The 18747-nt window shown below is 38.0% G+C and overlaps 1 protein-coding gene across 1 annotated transcript in view; it reads left to right on the top strand.

Annotated features, from left to right (window-relative positions):
• Positions 1–18747, top strand: part of LOC311283110 (uncharacterized protein) — a 790474-nt gene that overhangs the window by 762171 nt on the left and 9556 nt on the right. The window contains exons 27-29 of the mRNA XM_084397300.1: positions 8469–8587; positions 9523–9664; positions 10030–10146. Coding sequence (XP_084253426.1) covers positions 8469–8587; positions 9523–9664; positions 10030–10146 — 378 coding nt within the window. The remainder of the gene's footprint in view (positions 1–8468; positions 8588–9522; positions 9665–10029; positions 10147–18747) is intronic.

The following is an 18747-nucleotide window of genomic DNA, read 5'->3' as shown; positions in this document are numbered from 1 at the left end:
TAAACTCATTTTTTAGTTTTGACTACAAACACATGAAAACACAGCTATACAACATATTTCAAAACAAATAAATAATTAGTAATTTATGAACATTGACTCTCAGTCTTTATTCACATTGTTCTCACGTTTTCTCAATAAAGTTAATAAAAGTATAGAATATAATAGCATATTTCTAATAGGGGCACATTGTAACACAGTGTTACAACATGCCCCGCCTGCACAACTGGGGTTTAAACCCTGCTAGTGTCTTCAGCTAGTTATAGAAGCATTTACTAACTATCTCAACTGTTAAATAACATCTTGGAGATTAAAATAATATTAGATTTGTCTTGTTTTAAATAAACACAAAAAATAGAGATGAAAAATTAACTTAAGAAATTTACTTTTGCTATGGTTTAATAAATATCTATGGATATCTTCCAAAAAAATAAAATTTTTGGCGGATTTTTTTTTTCTATATAGTGTTGATATGGCAACTAGTAAATACACAAAGTTTCGTCATCCAAGCATGTGCGGAAGTATTTAAAACAAGCGTGTTACAACTAACCCCGTGTTACGTTGTGCCCCGCGCTCCCCTAGTTTATTAATTCTGAACACGTTGCGTCTCGCGTGTCCCTTCTCGGAGCATCTAAACCCTTCCCGCGTGAGATGCCCCTCTTCCCGCTGTTCTAGTTTATTCATTCAGAACGTGTTGCGTCTGGTGTGTCTATCTTGCACTAAATGCAACACTGTACTCCCTTATGAAGTCGATTGGATGAACGGTTCTCGAAATAATAAAAATTCAAAAAGACAAGAAAAATTCATAGAGATTTTTTAGAGAGAAGAATATGTCCAGCCCCCTCTCTCCTAAGCTTAGAATATTCAAAGTTTATTACTGCCGAAGCTTCGAAGCTCAAAAAATGGTATTCGGACCAGCCCTACTTTAAACTCAACTTGTGTTGTCCCTATTATTAATTTCAATGCACAATTAACACAAAGTGACACACATTGTGTATGACGACACAATGTGTTAAAATGGTGTAAAACTAAAAATTTTAATTAACATTTGACCACACACTTTTTGAGAATGTTGATGCTGCACTGTGAAGGAAGTGTATCTAGCCTGTCAATGTGAAGTGATGTGGTTCTTTGCCAAAAACCACAAATAATCAGTTATATTATCAAAACTCCTATATCTTTTAAAACATATTAAAAACTATCTTTTCAGGTTTTTGCAGAAGTTGATGACAGACAAGATGATCTGGTTGCACCTGATGGATCCTTAAACGTTATACATATGGTACATGTTTTGTGTATGCATGAGTATACAAAAATTTTTTTTTTTAAAGTACTGTTGAAAAAACTGTTGATTTTCATAACTTATGTCACGGCTCCAGACTGCGACCAAATTATCGCATGTTTCCACCATTCCTGCCGATGTGACCAAATTTTTAAGGAGGTGCTAGCACGACCACAACTTTTCCCAATATCAACAAACAAAATTAAAACTGCGCTACTCATTTGTGCATCATGGACCAATGATCAATTCGGACCAATAATAGATAGCGCACCACTGCAAGCTACTTGAGTCTTGAGCCGGTTTCAATAACGCGACACCGTTACAACACAGTGCAATGAGATTCAGTGAAGAAATAGATTGAATTTGCCACAGAATTAATATCGCTGCTAGTGAGGAGCATTCAGATTCGGCGCAGAGTTCTGTTATAAAATGTATCAAATCAAACAGCGCTGACATGTAAACCAGGAGAAACGTGTACCATGAATGAACCATGGATTTACTGTAGTAACACTAACTGTAACCATGGTATTGTTGCAGAAATAGTCAAACACTTACAAGTACTAGACATATTTTCCAGCACTTCAAAACTCTTAATATTACCATATTTAAATGTATGACCAAAACATTATTTGTTCATCATTTAAAGATAGTTCCTATTTATAAAACAAAAAGTTTCAAGATGTAGGAAAACTCACTTATTTAAAAATAAAAATACAGTAAATTACTGTTGTAACACTGGCTACAGAGGAGCGGTTATTAGTTATTTCCACTCCCTAATTACAATTTTTAATCGTTTTGATTTGAATTAATATTAAGACATTATGAATGATGATAAAGTTAATTGTATCTACAACTCAAGCACAGTACTTTATCGTCAGCCCCCAGTGCTACCAAATACTTTGTGTAAAACTGAGTTGTTAGTGTTAGTCTGGAGCCCTAGGAATTTGAAATAAAACTGCACATTGTAATGTCTTTTAATATTTTAAATATGAAAAACTGTTGCAGGTTGATTTAAGGTGTGCCCCTAAATGTTCTGCTTGTGCTCCTAAACATTTTTAGTAAGGGCTACAGTGCTTTTAATGAGTTAGTTTGGAGCCCTGCCTTATGTGTAGTATCATGGCAGGACGACTTGTATTTTGTTTGAGAATTGATTTGTTAAATTGTTGACTTTAACTTTCAGCAAGAAGTTGCAAAAGATTCAACTACACCTCATGGATCAAGCATCCTACACAATAAAGTGGAAGTCAATGTGCAGGTAAGGATACGGTGCCATACAAACATTACATTTTCTGTTATCCTTTCAGGTTTTAACTGATGTTTTTAAATTCCTTTTGTACAGGTACTCTTCCATGAGAAACAGAAAACGGCTGACTACCAAGAAGAATCAAGTGATGGCAGTGATGACATTCAACATGGCACTACAGAGAATGAAATTATGGAGAAAACGCCCAGCAATGAAAGCCATGTATCTCCTTTATGGACAGTGTCAGAATACAGTGAGAAAGCACTACATGAACAAAAAAGAAAAGAGCATGAGTTGCTCCTCCTAGCTCTAAAATTAAAACATGGTTTGACCGATGAAGCACTAGAAGACATGCTTCAAGTCATAAATGCTATCACCGGTAAACACTCAGTGTCAGCTACTAAACATCACTTCTACAAAAACATGACTGATTATAAGGACTATATTCTTATCAAGCATTTCTGTTCAGATTGTAATGTCTTAATGGAAACAAAAGATGAAAAAGTAGGTTGCAGAATTTGCGGCAAACAAGTTGATGCAAAGGAGCACGTGAAATCGGGCAACTTTTTTATTGTTCTCCCTCTAGAAGCACAACTACAAAATATCATTGAACAACACAAGTTTTCGCAGTTGACCGTCAATAATAAGGATGATGTAAATGGACACTTGGGTGATGTATGTGATTGTGTGCTCTATAAAAAGACCTTGCAAATCTTCACAACTTTAAATGATTGCCCCAACTTTTCAACCACCTTTAGTTGTGATGGTGTACCTTTATTCAAATCCTCTTCACAGTCCATATGGCCCGTGTTGTGCACTTTAAATGAACTTCCTCCCGATCTGAGATCTGACCATATTATGTTAACAGCATTGTGGTTTGGAGCTAAAAAGCCCCTGATGAACACAAGGGCGTAGGTTTGGCCTCAGCTTTGGTGGGGACATCCCCCCTCCCCCGGAATTATTTTGTTGTAAGATACCAGTGCTTTAATGGCGATTTCAGACTGTTGGCAATACAGGATATCACAATACAGAAGTGAATCTACTTCATCTCATTATATTGTATCCTGACCCCAATACACCATCCTGTATACTGTCCCTAAAGAGCTAGTATAACTGTATAATCTCAAAAATGCACTCTCAAAAAATAAAAATAAAAACCTGAGACTGTGTAATGCTGAACAACCAAACGTTTTATTAACATAAATTATTAAATAATGAACAAATGAATAAAATACACACGTATCATAGTATGCATTCAACACAACAAATCCATTATTATTATCTATTATTATTATTATCCATGATTACAGTATTCCATTAATACTAAAATTGTATCTACTATTCTATATCAAATTCTATTGATATATTCTATTCTTAAATATTAAATTCTTAGGCTACACTCACTCACAAATACATTACATACATTACATAAATAGAATGTAGAAACGAAAAATGTCTCAGATCCACTGTTTATGTTGACTGCAAGATTCTAAGTTAAGGTCAGCTAATTAACATTCAGTGACTTGCTAACGTAGCATTCTAACATGATAGCGCGACTTCTATGAGTCTATCAGTGCTGTGCTGCACAGCCTAATCAATACTCTTAAAGGAGAACTCCGGTCAATTTTAACATTGAGCTCATTTTTTTGTAAATTTGGAGTGCTGTCAATACAGAGAACAACGACAAAAATCGGTGTTGCCTACACCGAGTTATTCTATTTTTAAAATTTGCACCCTGTTGACTTCAATGGGGCAAGTACTAAACCTGCTTTTAGCCTCTTAACATCCTTGATGTGTCATTACAAGTGCACAGAAAATGTGAGTGATTCCTTCTGAGTGAACACGAGTGAGTCTGACTGCAGTAGATGTGAAAGATATGAATAAAAATGATGTTATTTAAGCCAGTGCAAATACCTGTTTACATCCTGTTTTTCGGTTGAAGTCCAAAGTAGTCGATTGCCGAGTTCACGCGCGTATGTTTAGTTACCTATGATCACGCGCGTGAACTCGGCAATCGATTACTTTGGACTTCAACTGAAAAACAGGATGTAAACAGGTATTTTTGCACTGGCTTAAATAACATCATTTTTATTCATATCTTTCACATCTACTGCAGTCAGATCCACTCGTGTTCACTCAGAAGGAATCACTCAGAAGGATGTTAAGAGCCTAAAAGCAGGTTTAGTACTTGCCCCATTGAAGTCAACAGGGTGCAAATTTTAAAAATAGAATAACTCGCCGTAGGCAACACCGATTTTTGTAGTTGTTCTCTGTACTGACAGCACTCCAAATGTACAAAAAAATGAGCTCAATGTTAAAATTGACCGGAGTTCTCCTTTAACCTTAGTTGAAAGATTGCTGCTGCTAGGTTTAACTGTAACAACATCCTGGGTAACACATACTATCACCAATACTATTTTCCACAGTAGAATCTGCATTTGAAAGCCTGGTCAGTCACTACTACTGCTAGTTTATTTGTGTGGCTATTATTTTGCCTAAGTTACTTACACTCTGCTTTATGAAAAAGCTTCGTATGTCCCCTTTCTTCTTCTTGGGTGGCATAGCTGATCTATCTACAAAGTACAAAAAGTGGCAAAAAACGGAATATTAAAATGTTTTACTCTGGCCTTTGTATGTGGCAGAGAGACAGCCCTGGTAACTTACCGTCGTCGTCGTCGACACGCGCGCGCGCACACACACACACACACACACACACACACAAACAGACACACACACACACCACCCGCTCGCTGCCAGTGCAAGCACAAAAGTAGTCCCGGCCCGCGCGTGTAGCCTGTCAGATACACCGCCGCCAATCAAATTACGGCGTTTCTTGTACTGTCGTTGTTTTGGCCGTTGGAATCGATCCAAATAGCAGCGCAAAGATCCAAATAACAGTTCAAAGGAGCTTGCTAAATATTGGTGGGGACAAATTTGTCATCTCAAAATATTGATTGGGACTAGTACCTAGCGTCCCCCCCCTAAACCTACGCCCATGGATGAACATGTATCTTGAGCCATTTGTTAATGAGTGTACGGATCTACATGAGCGTGGCTTTGATTGGGTTACATCTGATGGTGTACATGGTACCAGCAAAGTATATGCTTTAATACGTGTAAGTGATTCCGTTGCCCGTCCACTCCTACAGAACTTTAAGCAGTTCAATGGGGAGTTTGGATGCTCTTTTTGTCTTCAGAAGGGAACAGTTGTCGAACGTGGTCGGGGAAAGGCCAGGGTTTACCCATTTGAGGAAAATATAGAACTTAGATGTCAAAGTCAGACTTTGGAGCTAGTTACGAGAGCTGTTGAGACAGGCTCACCTTCAGCAGGTGTGAAAGGACCGTCGGTGTTGTCTCTTTTACCTGGATTTGATATAATCAAATCCAGGGATGTGTCCCTGATTACATGCACAGTGTCCTCCTTGGAGTTACAAGATCTATCACTTCACTATGGTGTGACTCAGAAAACCACCAATCTCCTTGGTACTTAGGCAGGTCCATACCACAAATTGACAAACTACTGTTAAAAATAAAGCCCCCAAGTAATGTCTCCAGAACACCTCGATCCATAAAAGAAAGACGTTACTGGAAAGCCCATGAATGGCTGATGTGGCTACTTTACTACAGTATCTCCATTCTTAAGGGGATTCTACCTGAGAGATACCTTAATCATTGGCTGAAACTTGCAAGTGGCATAGCGTTGCTGCTAACCACATCGATTTCGTCTCAGCAGCTTTTAGAAGCACAGGACCTTCTTCATCAGTTTCATCAGCTTTATGGTATAGGCAATGTCAGCTACAATGTTCACCTCTGCCTTCATCTCTCTAGAAGTGTCCAGAATTGGGGGCCATTATGGGCCCATTCTGCCTTTCAATTTGAGGCCTATAACATGGACTTGATCGAAATGGTGAAAAGCACCCAGTCTGTGCCCATCCAAATATGTAAAATTTTCTGGATGAAAAAAGCACTTCCACTGTATGCCAGTCAAACACTGAAAAATCCCTCATCAGAGTGTAGTGCTGTTCTTGGGCAGTTATTGAGTGGAAAACAAGAGCGAAAGCATGCAGTGAGGTGTTTGGGAGTTACAGCTTTTGGACCACCCAAGAAAAAAATGATGGCACATGATGACTACATTGCTTTGCATAGTGTTGGTGATAGGGTAGAGAAGCAGGTTGTAGACTATTATGATCGAGTGTTTGTCAATGGTGCGATCGTTCACTCCCAGGCATACCACCGTTCAAAGAAGAGACATTCATCTGTAGTTCGTTTAAAAACTGACAACACATACTTCTCAGTGAAAACGTTCATGGTGACAGATGTAGGAAACGGCAGTACTTGTTATGCTATTGGTCGCTTTTTTGAGGAGGGGAAGCACAGCTTTTCTGCTTGTGTTCAAAATCCTCTACACTTTCATCCAGTTGAGAAGGTGCTGTCTCACCTTACTGCTGTACATGCCTCAGCAATTGAACACAAATGTTTGTACATGCCTTTAGAACAGCACAGATGTGATTACATTTTGAATTTTCTTAACTATTATGAAGTAACCATTTAATTTTGGTCTTTTTTTTGGTCTGGCATCAGTGACATCAATTTTTGCAGCTCTGCCAAGCTTTGTTAAAAGCACCAAAAGTTTGTTTTCTTTGAATGCTAGTGGAGAACCCAGGTTTACATAGCTGCATAAGTTAAGAGAAATGCGTTTAAATTAAGGATTTTTTTGAAGACAAACAAAACTGTATATTATTCTGTAATCTGTATGCATCTGCATATGTAGTGCATGCATGTACTTTCTTACATATATTGATATATGGCTATTGATGGAAAAAAGTAAAATTTGTTTTCAAATAGAATTTGTGCAGTATTTGTTTTTGTTTTTATATGAGCCAGTTAAGAAGTGGTTAAATAATACATTTGATTTATAAAAGATTTGAAAATGGGATAGAAATTGAAATGAAATGTGAATGTGTAGCCTTAAAGTGTGTAGACTAGGTGTGTGTAGACTTGATAAAAGTTCAAACTGTTCAAAAAAGGAAAACAAGGAATGAATAAGGAAACCATAGGCATGTAAAATGTATGTTTAAATAGTTTTGCATACATAAATTAAACATATCGGTGACATATATGGTCAAAACATACAGTATTATATAAATAATAAACATGTAATAAATTGTCCATATTAAAGAAGTATATTGATATATATTAATATGATGTATATGATTATTTAGATGCTAAATATAAGACAATATATTGCTATCACATATATTTACACATCTCTAGATATATGTTGATATAGGTTTATAACATATATACATTTGCCATATAAAATGAGTATATGTTATAAACCTATATCAACATATATCTAGAGATATGTGTGTATATATGTGATAGCAATATATTGTCTTATATTTAGCATATATGACGGTGTCACTAGCGATATAGGGACATATATGTCATATATTACATTTCCGTATGGGCTGGCTGAATAAACTTCATTTTTATTCATATCTTTGACATCAACTGCAGTCAGATTCACCGCGTTCACTCCGAAGGAATCACTCACATGGCTGGGCACTTGTAATGACACATCAAGGATGTTAAGAGGCTAAAAGAGGCTTTTGTCATTGTTCTCTGTATTGACAGCACTCCAAATTAACAAAAAAATTAGCTCAATGTTAAAATTGACCGGAGTTCTCCTTTGAACTTGGGTTATCTTGTTTCATGCTGTACTGGTTAGTAATGCACAATACCACTGCAAAATACAGTGAATTGACAGTTTTTGGATTTCTGTAAGGATTTCTGCTTTTTGAGTAGTTTTTTTTTTTTTTTTAAATGCTCCTCTTTAGTTTGTTTAGTTGATCCTTGACTTATATTTCACGACTGCCGAAGAACACTACTTGACCCCTACTTGTCTGTTAGCATCTCTGAAGTTTCTTCTCTCTCTGAATCTAGTGACTAAGGTGATCTGTGCGGAGCAGTGCTCGGGCAGGTGTAAGGGACCCACACCTATGGACTGCTGCAATGAACATTGTGCTGCTGGCTGCACTGGACCCAAACCAACCGACTGCCTGGTGAGAAACACATGTGCAGATGCGTTAGATTCATTTCCCAACCATTCATTGTTTGCTCATTTATCATTTACCACATACTGTATGCTATATGTGAGCGTAAATACAGTTAGTTAATTAGGTTAGGTATTTATGAACTGAACTAGTGTGAATAACAATAGCAGTATGACTCAACATGTGAGAAATTCACAGCCACTTGAATGTGTTAATAAAAACTAAAATAACTGTTTTCTATTTGAATATATATTAAAATGCATTTTATTCCTGTGATCAAAGCTGACTTCTCAGCATCATTTCTTCAGTTTTCAGTGTCACATGATCCTTCAGAAGTCATTCAAATGATGATTTGCTGCTCAAGAAACATTTCTTGTTATTATCAATGTTGAAAACAGTTGCTATACTGCTGCTATATATATATTTTTGAAACCGTGATATTTTTGATGAATAGATATTTAAAGGAGCAGCATTTTTTTTAAATAGAAATCTATAGAAATCTTTGGTACAGCCCTGTTTCGCATGTACATACTATGTACTTCTTATAGCAATAACTATAACTGGGTTTAACTATAGGTTCTAACCTTGAACCTTCTCCTAAACCTAACCTTAACCCATAGTTACCTTAAATTACCAGTACTTTCTTGGGGAAGAACACTGCCAGTACACTATAGTACACATACTGTAAAATATAGTGTAACCACATCTTTTGTAACATTTTAAATCTTGTTACTATCGCTTTTGATAAAAAGCATCCTTGCTGAATAATCAAAATATTCATTTTTTTTGTTAAAAACTTTTGAACAATAGTGTACTATATACATTTGTTACAGTGAAACATTCATTACCAATGAAGTGCACAGCTGCAGTAAATGTAACCTCAAGGGCAATGAAGATGATTTCGGACTAGTTGCCTCATGGGAAATGCTGTTTGTTTTCTGCAGGCCTGTAAAGACTTCCAGGATGAAGGAACATGCAAGGACGCATGTCCACCGCTCATGCTTTACGACCCTAACACCCACCAGCTCGCTCTCAACCCCGACGGGAAGTACAGCTTTGGGGCAACTTGTGTCAAGAAATGCCCACGTAAGGCCAGGCTGAGACACGAATCTTCGAAACCTGCTATTTATTTATTAATTTTTTTTCACTTGAAACACACACTCAGATTCTAATTATATCTTTCATGCAAATTCAAAGCTGTTAGGTCTTGAATTCTTGCATTCTGCAGATTAATGTTTTAGGTGTTCAGGGTTAAAATCTAAACAACACAATCCAGGTAAAGAGAATAACTCTGGTGTGGATCGTGAGCCTGCAACTCAAACTCTGGTTTCTGAATAACATCTCAGAAAGCAGGATAACTATGACAGAATGATTTGACGCATTAGGATTGTGTTGCTGGTTGGTTGTGGTTAACGACTCTGGAATGACTGATGGTTTGATGTTTTTCTCAGGTAACTATGTCGCGACAGACCATGGGGCATGTGTGAGAACATGCAGCCCTGGCACCTATGAGGTGGATGAGGGTGGAGTTTGGAAATGTAAGAAGTGTGATGGCCTGTGTCCAAAAGGTACAGTTGAGACTGCCGGTCAGGTCGGCAACAAGATGTTGAAAACAACAAGATAAGTGGAAAGATTGTTTGTCTGTTTGTTTTCTCTCTCTATTTTTTCTAGTTTGACAAACACATTAGTCTTGCTTTAGTTGCATTTACAACTGTATTCTAATATAATTTAAAATATATAATTAAAACTATGTAGAAGGCATAAAAACGACAATCCATTGCAGTGTCTGTTAGTGATCTGTCCTTCCATAGTATTGCATGTCAACTATTGTAACTAAGCTTTTCCAACAACACAGACAACATATAGCCATGATATGTTGTATTTCAATAAAATAAAATAAAAATAAAAAACACACACGTGTGTGTGTGTGTGTGTGTGTACACTATTGTTCAAAGGTTTGGGGTTCTTTTAACCCCCTGAGGTCGGCTATCGCGGCGATTCCCTAACAGTGAAAAAAAAAATGTGCTTGTGTTATACATCAATTGATCCTGTTAAATGTGTATTATTTTTGTGTATACTCACAATAAAAACAAAGTGTTGTGCTTTTCGCCAAATAAAGAAAAACAAACATGATGCGAGTTCTGCCTTCTCTCTGTCAGTGTAGTCCATTCTGAAACGCGTCCGAAAATGAACCATAACTCAGCGAATACTCAGTCAAACAGGCATACAGACACACAGGCATGAAGCTTGAATTCTCTTCTTTTATTATAAAAAAATATTCTCTGTTTATGTAATCTTTATGAAAAGAGAGAGATGTCAGTCGTTCTCATCTCAGCTCATTACGTTTTAATCTGCCCCGCCCACGGAGAGCGCGCCCTATTCAAACGCAAATGTCTGAGGCAATCCATGCAAACTGAGAACGCCCCCATATCAGCTCGAGAAAACACATCAAGTTTATTCAGATCATTGTACTTGTTTACACTGTCTCGCAGCGCTGTGAGGAATAATAATAATGGAAAATGTAACTCAGAAGTGCGGGTATTTCGAGGAGCAACGGATGGAATTCTGTAGTACGTTTTTTTCATTCTCGAGTAAATCGCGTTTCTGTGTGAATGAATGAACGGCAGAGATGCGCTGTTTACCACAACTCGCAAAAAGACGGTTTAAATTTGAATTGCGTTTCTGTGTGTGAATGAATGATCCGCTTTTAGCAAACTGTATTGCTATACTGAGATGAGTAAAAATCGACTGAAATATGTTGAAATAAAATGTATTTGTATAAGCAACGTATTAAATTGCAAATTAACATTTATATTCCTTATAATAAAAATGAAAGACCTATGTTACAGACATATAAAAGACAACATTTCGTTGATTAGTTTTGGATAGATTACACATTTTTACTGTAAAATATCTGCCACCTCAAATAAGCTTTTGTTTGCCAATTTTTGCTAATATGTTAAATATAGTATGTTTTGTCAATGTAGTCTATATTCAAAGTAATGAATCCTTAACTTTGAAATATGTATGATAAAATGTATACTTTAGTTTTAACAAAGAAAGATTACACTTGAATTGTTGTTGTAATTGTAACCTTTTTAATAAAAAATATATATATATTTACAAGGTAGATGTAAACAAATTTTAAAAGGTCAATATAAGCCTTTTCTTTAAATAATTTTTATTGTGTTTTATTATTGACAAATTTGGGGAGAGGATACATATTCCAAAACTGAAAATAAAGTATGAGAATTAACTGCACAATTACTAGACATGTTTTCCTTGGATATTATAGGCCAATTTGAAAGCACAATTTGTGAAAAAAATAAAAATTGAGATGCTTCCATCTGTGAACCAATTTGGTAGAATATATATAGAATATATAGAACAAATTCGTTACTTAAATGATGAAAACGTACAATGTTTTTTTGTTCAAACTAAATCGTTTTAGTTTTCATTGAAGTCCGCGTTTTTTGTTAGCGCGTGCGCAGTTTGAACCCTGAACGCATGCGCAGTGTGAGACTCGGCGGTTAGGTCTCAGTCTGCAGCTGGGGGTGAGAAGCATAGACGGTTGAGAAGTCGGTAGCGAAGTGCTGCCTTCAGTTCAGCGTTTCTGCAGAATCACTGGTATGTATTAATCATTTTTATAATCGACTGTATGTTATTTGTCATATATGATGTTTTGTGCTCTTCCCAAACTGATGGCCTGATGTAATTCACCATCACTGTTACAGGCCGCTATTACATCACTACCAACTCTGACCAACTAATACTGGAAGAGGCCATTGCTGATGTTATCCTGCCTATTCAATCCAGCGTTTCCAAAGAGTCACAGGTATGTATTAACGACACACTGACGGGAATATTGCTCTTTGTTTTGTTTACTGTTACCACCGGCGCACTCTGGAAGACTACATTACCCATCACTGCCTAGAACTACAGCAAACTACGGCAGCTCAAATAGCTCAAAATACACAGCACGTTTAGTTTTTTTCTCTTGGTGACTCTCCCTGCATTCCAAATGGAATAATGTTATGTATTTTTAAAATAATATTTTTTTATTGTGAATATTTTTTTTATCTTAAACTAATTCATTAATGATTTAACTGAATGTTTTGTCATATCAAATGAGATGTTTGCTCATTATGTATTTACACTAGTTGAGGAGTTCAGAGAGAGAGCCTGCCACCTGCACTTTTTCTAAAGGATGAGGTAAACCATTTAATAGCAACTGTCAATATTATCATTTTAATTATTATTTCTAAAGATTTTTATTAATTATTATTTCTTTAGAACATTTTAGGAATACTTATAGTAGTAAGTACTATAAGTAAGTACTATTTGTAAGTACTATAGTAGTAGTAAGTACTATAAGTAAGTACTATTTGTGGTGATTCCAACTGACTCGTTTTTTACAGATCTCCATGGAGTTTTCGTGTATCTGTAACGTCGACCATGAGAATCTACTTTGAATGAACACATATAGAGAGGAAAATAGTAAGTAAATAACTTTATAACATCAGTTATCAATATCATAAACTTAATTATGACATCAGTCTGTTTTTCATGCAGTTGTCAATTGGGAAATTGTGCATGTTTTATTGACAAATTTTTTTTGATTCCACTGTATGTAAAAGAGCAATCTGTACATTCTTTAAAAAAAACTTTGTTATGGACCAAGTCATATGTATTTGGAATTACATGAGGAAGAGAAAAAGATGACAGAATTATCATTTTTGGGTGTGCTATATACATTTAACTCCCAAAGCAGATCCCTATGTTAAATTATTAAGAGTTAAGGTCATAGTGCATCTGCAGATTCAAATATTTTTTTTTTTTTTTTTTTTTAGGTGAGTGACATTACCACACGTCAGAAAACAACAGATCTTGAGGGATTGACACTGTTCCAGCATGAAAACTCTACAAGTTTACCCAGGATGCGTCTGGTAAATTACCATTTTCATTTTCATTTCTTGGTCATTTTTTTTTATCTATTTATGTTATACATGTATTCAGGTTATATACACAACAACATAAATAATAATAATGTTGTTGTTGTTATTATTTTCAAATTTACACTTCAATTAATACCCCTATCTCATGAATTATTCTCCCAGGATACTGATCCTTTAGACCACGGCACCAAAGATGTAGAGATCGGAATCCTTACTGTGGCCGAAGATGCCGCTGTTACATCACTACCAACTCTGACCAACTAATACTGGAAGAGGCCATTGTTCTTGAGGACATTACAGATCTACCAGCAGTATACGCTTGTTCGGACTCATGAATGCACTGAATATGGATTATCCAAAAGAACTGAAGTATACTTTCAAAGTAATTCAGAAGATTTTCATGGATCTTGGAGGTACCTTCTCTGCAAGACAAAGCCATTTTGCAAATGTCATGGGAAAATTTGTGTGACATTTCTCCACTGGACACTGGTTCTTTTATAGTTAATGACAAAAAAAAAATAAAAAATAAACACTGCTCTGGCAATGTATTGATTAATGTTAAGTATTAATTGGTTTCAACCTTAGCTTTAAAGGGATAGTTCATCCAAAGATGAAAATTCTGTCATCATTTACTCACCCTCATGTTGTTCGAAACATGAATGAGTTTATTTCTTATGCTGAACACAAAAGATGATATTGTGAAGAATGTTACTACCAAATATTTGATAGTAGCCATTGACTGCCGCAGTATTTTAAGGCTACTGTCAACTGTTTAGTTACCAGCGTTCTTCAGAATATCTTCATTTTAATTTCAATTTCAATTTAAGGGTGAATCAATGATGACTGACTTTTCATTTTTGGGTGAACTGAACCTACAGGCTAATGTTCTTTAACATGCATTGGTAAGTACCATGCATTGAGTTAACAAATTCAAGACTTGCTACGATAATGTCATTGTTGTGCATCAGACACAAACTGTTTAAATAAAAAAAAGTTTATCTGACTCATGTTATGGTCTGTCTCTTATTTAATGAAACTATTTAAATAATATATAATAAATCAATATAGCCCTATAAGATAATAGGCCCATTTGTGTTCAGCCAACTAAAAATACTTTGTTCTGTTATTCATTAGCTAAACATGACTATTTATGTTGAAGCAACTTATGATTTTAACGTAATATTTTTAGTTGCGTGGACTTCAGTCCCCGTTTGTGGAGTTTACTCAAAAAAGAGCTTGCAATAAGTTGCCTTATTTTTTTAAGTTGACCCAACTTTTTTTTTTTACAGTGTATATATATATATATATAATATATATATATATACATACATACAGGTCCTTCTCAATAAATTAGCATATTGTGATAAAGTTCATTATTTTCCATAATGTAATGATAAAAATTAAACTTTCATATATTTTAGATTCATTGCACACCAACTGAAATATTTCAGGTCTTTTATTGTTTTAATACTGATGATTTTGGCATACAGCTCATGAAAACGTCTCGGGTTACTGGATGTAACCCTGGTTCCCCGAGAGAGGGGAACGAGACGCTGCGTCGAATACAACGCTACGGGGAATGCCTTCGGCATGCGTTATCTGAAGTCACTATACAACTATTCCAATCTGGATTGGTGTGCGTCATCGTGCGTCATGACGTTGCATGTGACGGTGACCCGGACGCTATATAAGGGTCACAGGAACAAGGAAATGACAGCTTCGAAAAAGGTTCAAAGCAGCTGTTCTCAGGGCGCCCCGAAGGTGGGGAGAGGGGACGCAGCGTCTCGTTCCCCTCTCTCGGGGAACCAGGGTTACATCCAGTAACCCGAGACGTTCCCCTTCGTTACGGGGAACTCCCGCTGCGTCGAATACAACGCTACGGGGAACGAGTACCAGCTAGCCCCCACAGAGAACAAGCGCCCTGGGTGTGAAGCATCTGGCACACTCAAGAGCACTAAAGCAAGGGAGAGTGAAAGATCCAACTGTGCTAAGAATTGTATTCTTTCTTGTTTGGTGTACAAAGGGAAGGTCGCATCAGCAACCTCGATATTAAGGTCCAAGTAGATAGGCCTGATTAATGACAGGCAGAACACTTAACTCCTAACACCCTTTTTAGTGGATAATCTCTGGAAGCCTAAGAGGCTCTCTTGCTTACACCGTACATGCAACGAAGGATGAAGAGCTGAGGAATTTTTAGAATAGCCTCCGGTACCTTGGTCACCGGGGAGAAATATCTCAAAGAAAGCTAACAAACTCCCATTTAATACCCTATATAGATATACTCTGCGGAGCCGAATAAAGGCTCTAAGCAATTTAATATGATAGCCTGCAGAGACAGGGTTCATCCAGATTCTGACGCAGCATACAGAGGCAGAAAGCACTCTGAAGGTGAGGATCATTGCTAAGGACAGGGGAGAATTTATAGAACCCACTATACTAAGAATTTTATTCTTGTCTTTTTTGGTGTAAGAAAAAGGCTGAGTTAACAGCCTCAGAAGTGAGGTCCAATATATGCCTAAAAAGGCAGGACACTGACTCCAAGGCACCATTAGTGGATAACCCTAAAAGCCTAGAAGGCTCTCCTGTCACACTTATAGCAACGAAGGATGAAGAGCCAGAGGAAATCATAAGATAGCCTCCGGTACCCTTATTGGTGACCGGGGAAATTTCCTACTAGAAAGCTAACAAATTTCCAAAATATGTAGATTTTCTTTTAATCTGACATATATACACGTATCCCGCAGAACCGACAGGGGCTTTTCTTTCCACAGACCTGTCAGCCTGCAAGGATAACAGGATTCATCCTAGAAGGCTACAGGGAAATATGGAGGTCATGGGACGACCCGGGTGGACCACCCTGAGAGCATACGGAGGCCGTAGGCGCCATAGCGGCTCTGAGCGTGGACGAGAGGTCCCGATTAGAGTATAGAAGAATCCCAGTACTGAAGCCATAGGGCAGTAAAAGGCTGGGTCCAGCTAACTCAATTAAAACTTCCTGAGCCGGGGAGTTCTGGAGGTAGCTGATCTGATGACCTCGGCCACCAGATCACCCTATTCGAGAAGGCCAGTGTGGTTTTTCGAGAATAAGATCTACTCAAAATCCTCTGACCCTCTCCAGAACTCCAGGGAGTAGAGCGACCGGGGGAAAAGGCGTACAGACGTTGCCTCGGCCACGTCTGTACCATGGCCTCCAGACCCAACGGGGCTGGATGCGAGAGAGAGAACCAGAGCGGGCAATGAGAATTCTCATGAGAAGCGAATAAATCTACCTCCGCCTGGCCGAATTTCTCCCATATAAGCTCCACCACCTCGGGGTGGAGCCTCCATTCCCCTGGCCTGGGCCCCTGCCTCGACAGGGTGTCTGCTCCCACATTATCAACCCCAGGTATATACATGGCCCTCACAGAGAGAAATTTGTCCTTAGACCATAATAGAATATGATGGGCCAATTTGCACAGAGGACGAGACCTCAAGCCCCCCTGATGGTTGATGTAGAAGACCACCGAAATATTATCAGACCTAACAAGGACCTGATGGCCTCTGAGGTCTGGAAGGAAATGCCTAAGGGCAAAGAATACTGCCAGCATCTCCAGGCAACTGATGTGCCATGCGAGGTGATGGTCCTTCCAGACCCCGCGGGTGTACCGGCCCTCCATGACCGCACCCCAGCCCATGCGGAAAGCATCCGTGGTCAGAATTTTTCTGGGACACGAAGCTCCAAGCACCTGGCCTTGGGACAGGAACCGTATGTCTTTCCATATGACTAGAGAACGAGGTTATCTGGACGTAACTCTAATCGTACGGAAGGGGTTGCCCCTTGGGGAAAACCCCCTGGTCCTGAGCCACCACTGTAGGGCCCTCATATGAAGCAAGCCGAGTAGAATCACTACTGATGCAGTTGCCATAAGGCCCAAAATTCTTTGAAAATGTTTGACAGTGATGGCCTGGCCTAACCTGATAGCTCTAACTGCAGCCACGATACTTTAAATACGTGGCTGGGTCAAGTGAACTTGCATAGATTGCGAGTCCCACTCAGCTCCAAGAAATGTTATTCTTTGAAGAGGAGACAGAGAACTTTTCTTGACATTGAGCCTTAGCCCCAAGCACTGAAGATGACGCAAAACAACATCTCGATGTTGGATTGCTAGCGTCTCTGGTTCTGCCAGAATAAGCCAGTCATCTAATAATTTAGGATGCGGTTCCCCTGAAGTCTCAGTGGAGCAAGGGCAGCATCCATACCGAAAGTGCAAGGGGATAGAGTTAGGCCGAAAGGAAGAACCCTATATTGGTAAGCTTTTCCCCCCAAAAGCGAACCTAAGGAACTTCCTATGATAATGGATGATGAAGTTATGAAAATAAGCATCCATGAGATCTATGTCACAAGCCAGTCTTCAGATCTGATTTGCTGAATGATACTGGGTATAGTGAGCATATTGAAACTAAATCTCCTCAAAGATTTATTCAATACTCTAAGATCTACAATAGGATGAAGTCCACCATCCTTTTTCGGAACAATGAAGTAACGGCAGTAAAAACCTGAATCCCTCTCCTGATTAGGGGCAATTTCTATTGCTTTTGCTAAAAGAGATTCAACTTCATTTTCCATCACCTGGCGCTGATGTGAGAAAACCAGTGTGTGAAATACCCCGTTAAAATCGGGTGGTCTTACTTTAAACTGGATTTTATATCCTTTAACTATACCCAGGGTCCATTTAGATATATTCGGAAGGCCTGACCAGGCGTCTAAACAATCTACAAGAGGAATCAATTTCTCTGGGTTAGTCTCAGGTGATATAATGTGCTTATCGGTGGTCTGAAGCAGTTTACTGGCAGGACGTAACCGATGAATAATCTAATAAGGAGATCAGTCCCTCGAGACTGACCTCAGGTTTTGAGATTCGGTGACCTGAAGCGATAGACCGGCAGGAACTAACCGAAAATAATACTTTTTCTTTTTTTTTTTTTTTTTTATGAGAACGTCTCCTCTGACCCGAGCCCTGTACAGGGGGAAGGGGAGGGGAAGAGGTGACTTCCCAGAATATGAGGAGCTGGTGACTGTCCTCCATATAAGCCTTCCCTACCAAATTCGAGATAATATTTATATTAGCTCCACTTTAATTTTAGAGGGACATGTCTGAGTCATCAGAGGTAATACGATATCTGGGAGAAATATTCTTCTACCCCCTGCATCATTAAATTCCCCTTTAATTTTCC

Source organism: Rutilus rutilus (assembly GCF_951802725.1).
Source record: "Rutilus rutilus genome assembly, chromosome: 23".
Lineage (NCBI taxonomy): Eukaryota > Metazoa > Chordata > Actinopteri > Cypriniformes > Leuciscidae > Rutilus > Rutilus rutilus.
This window is presented reverse-complemented; position numbering and strand designations above follow the sequence as displayed.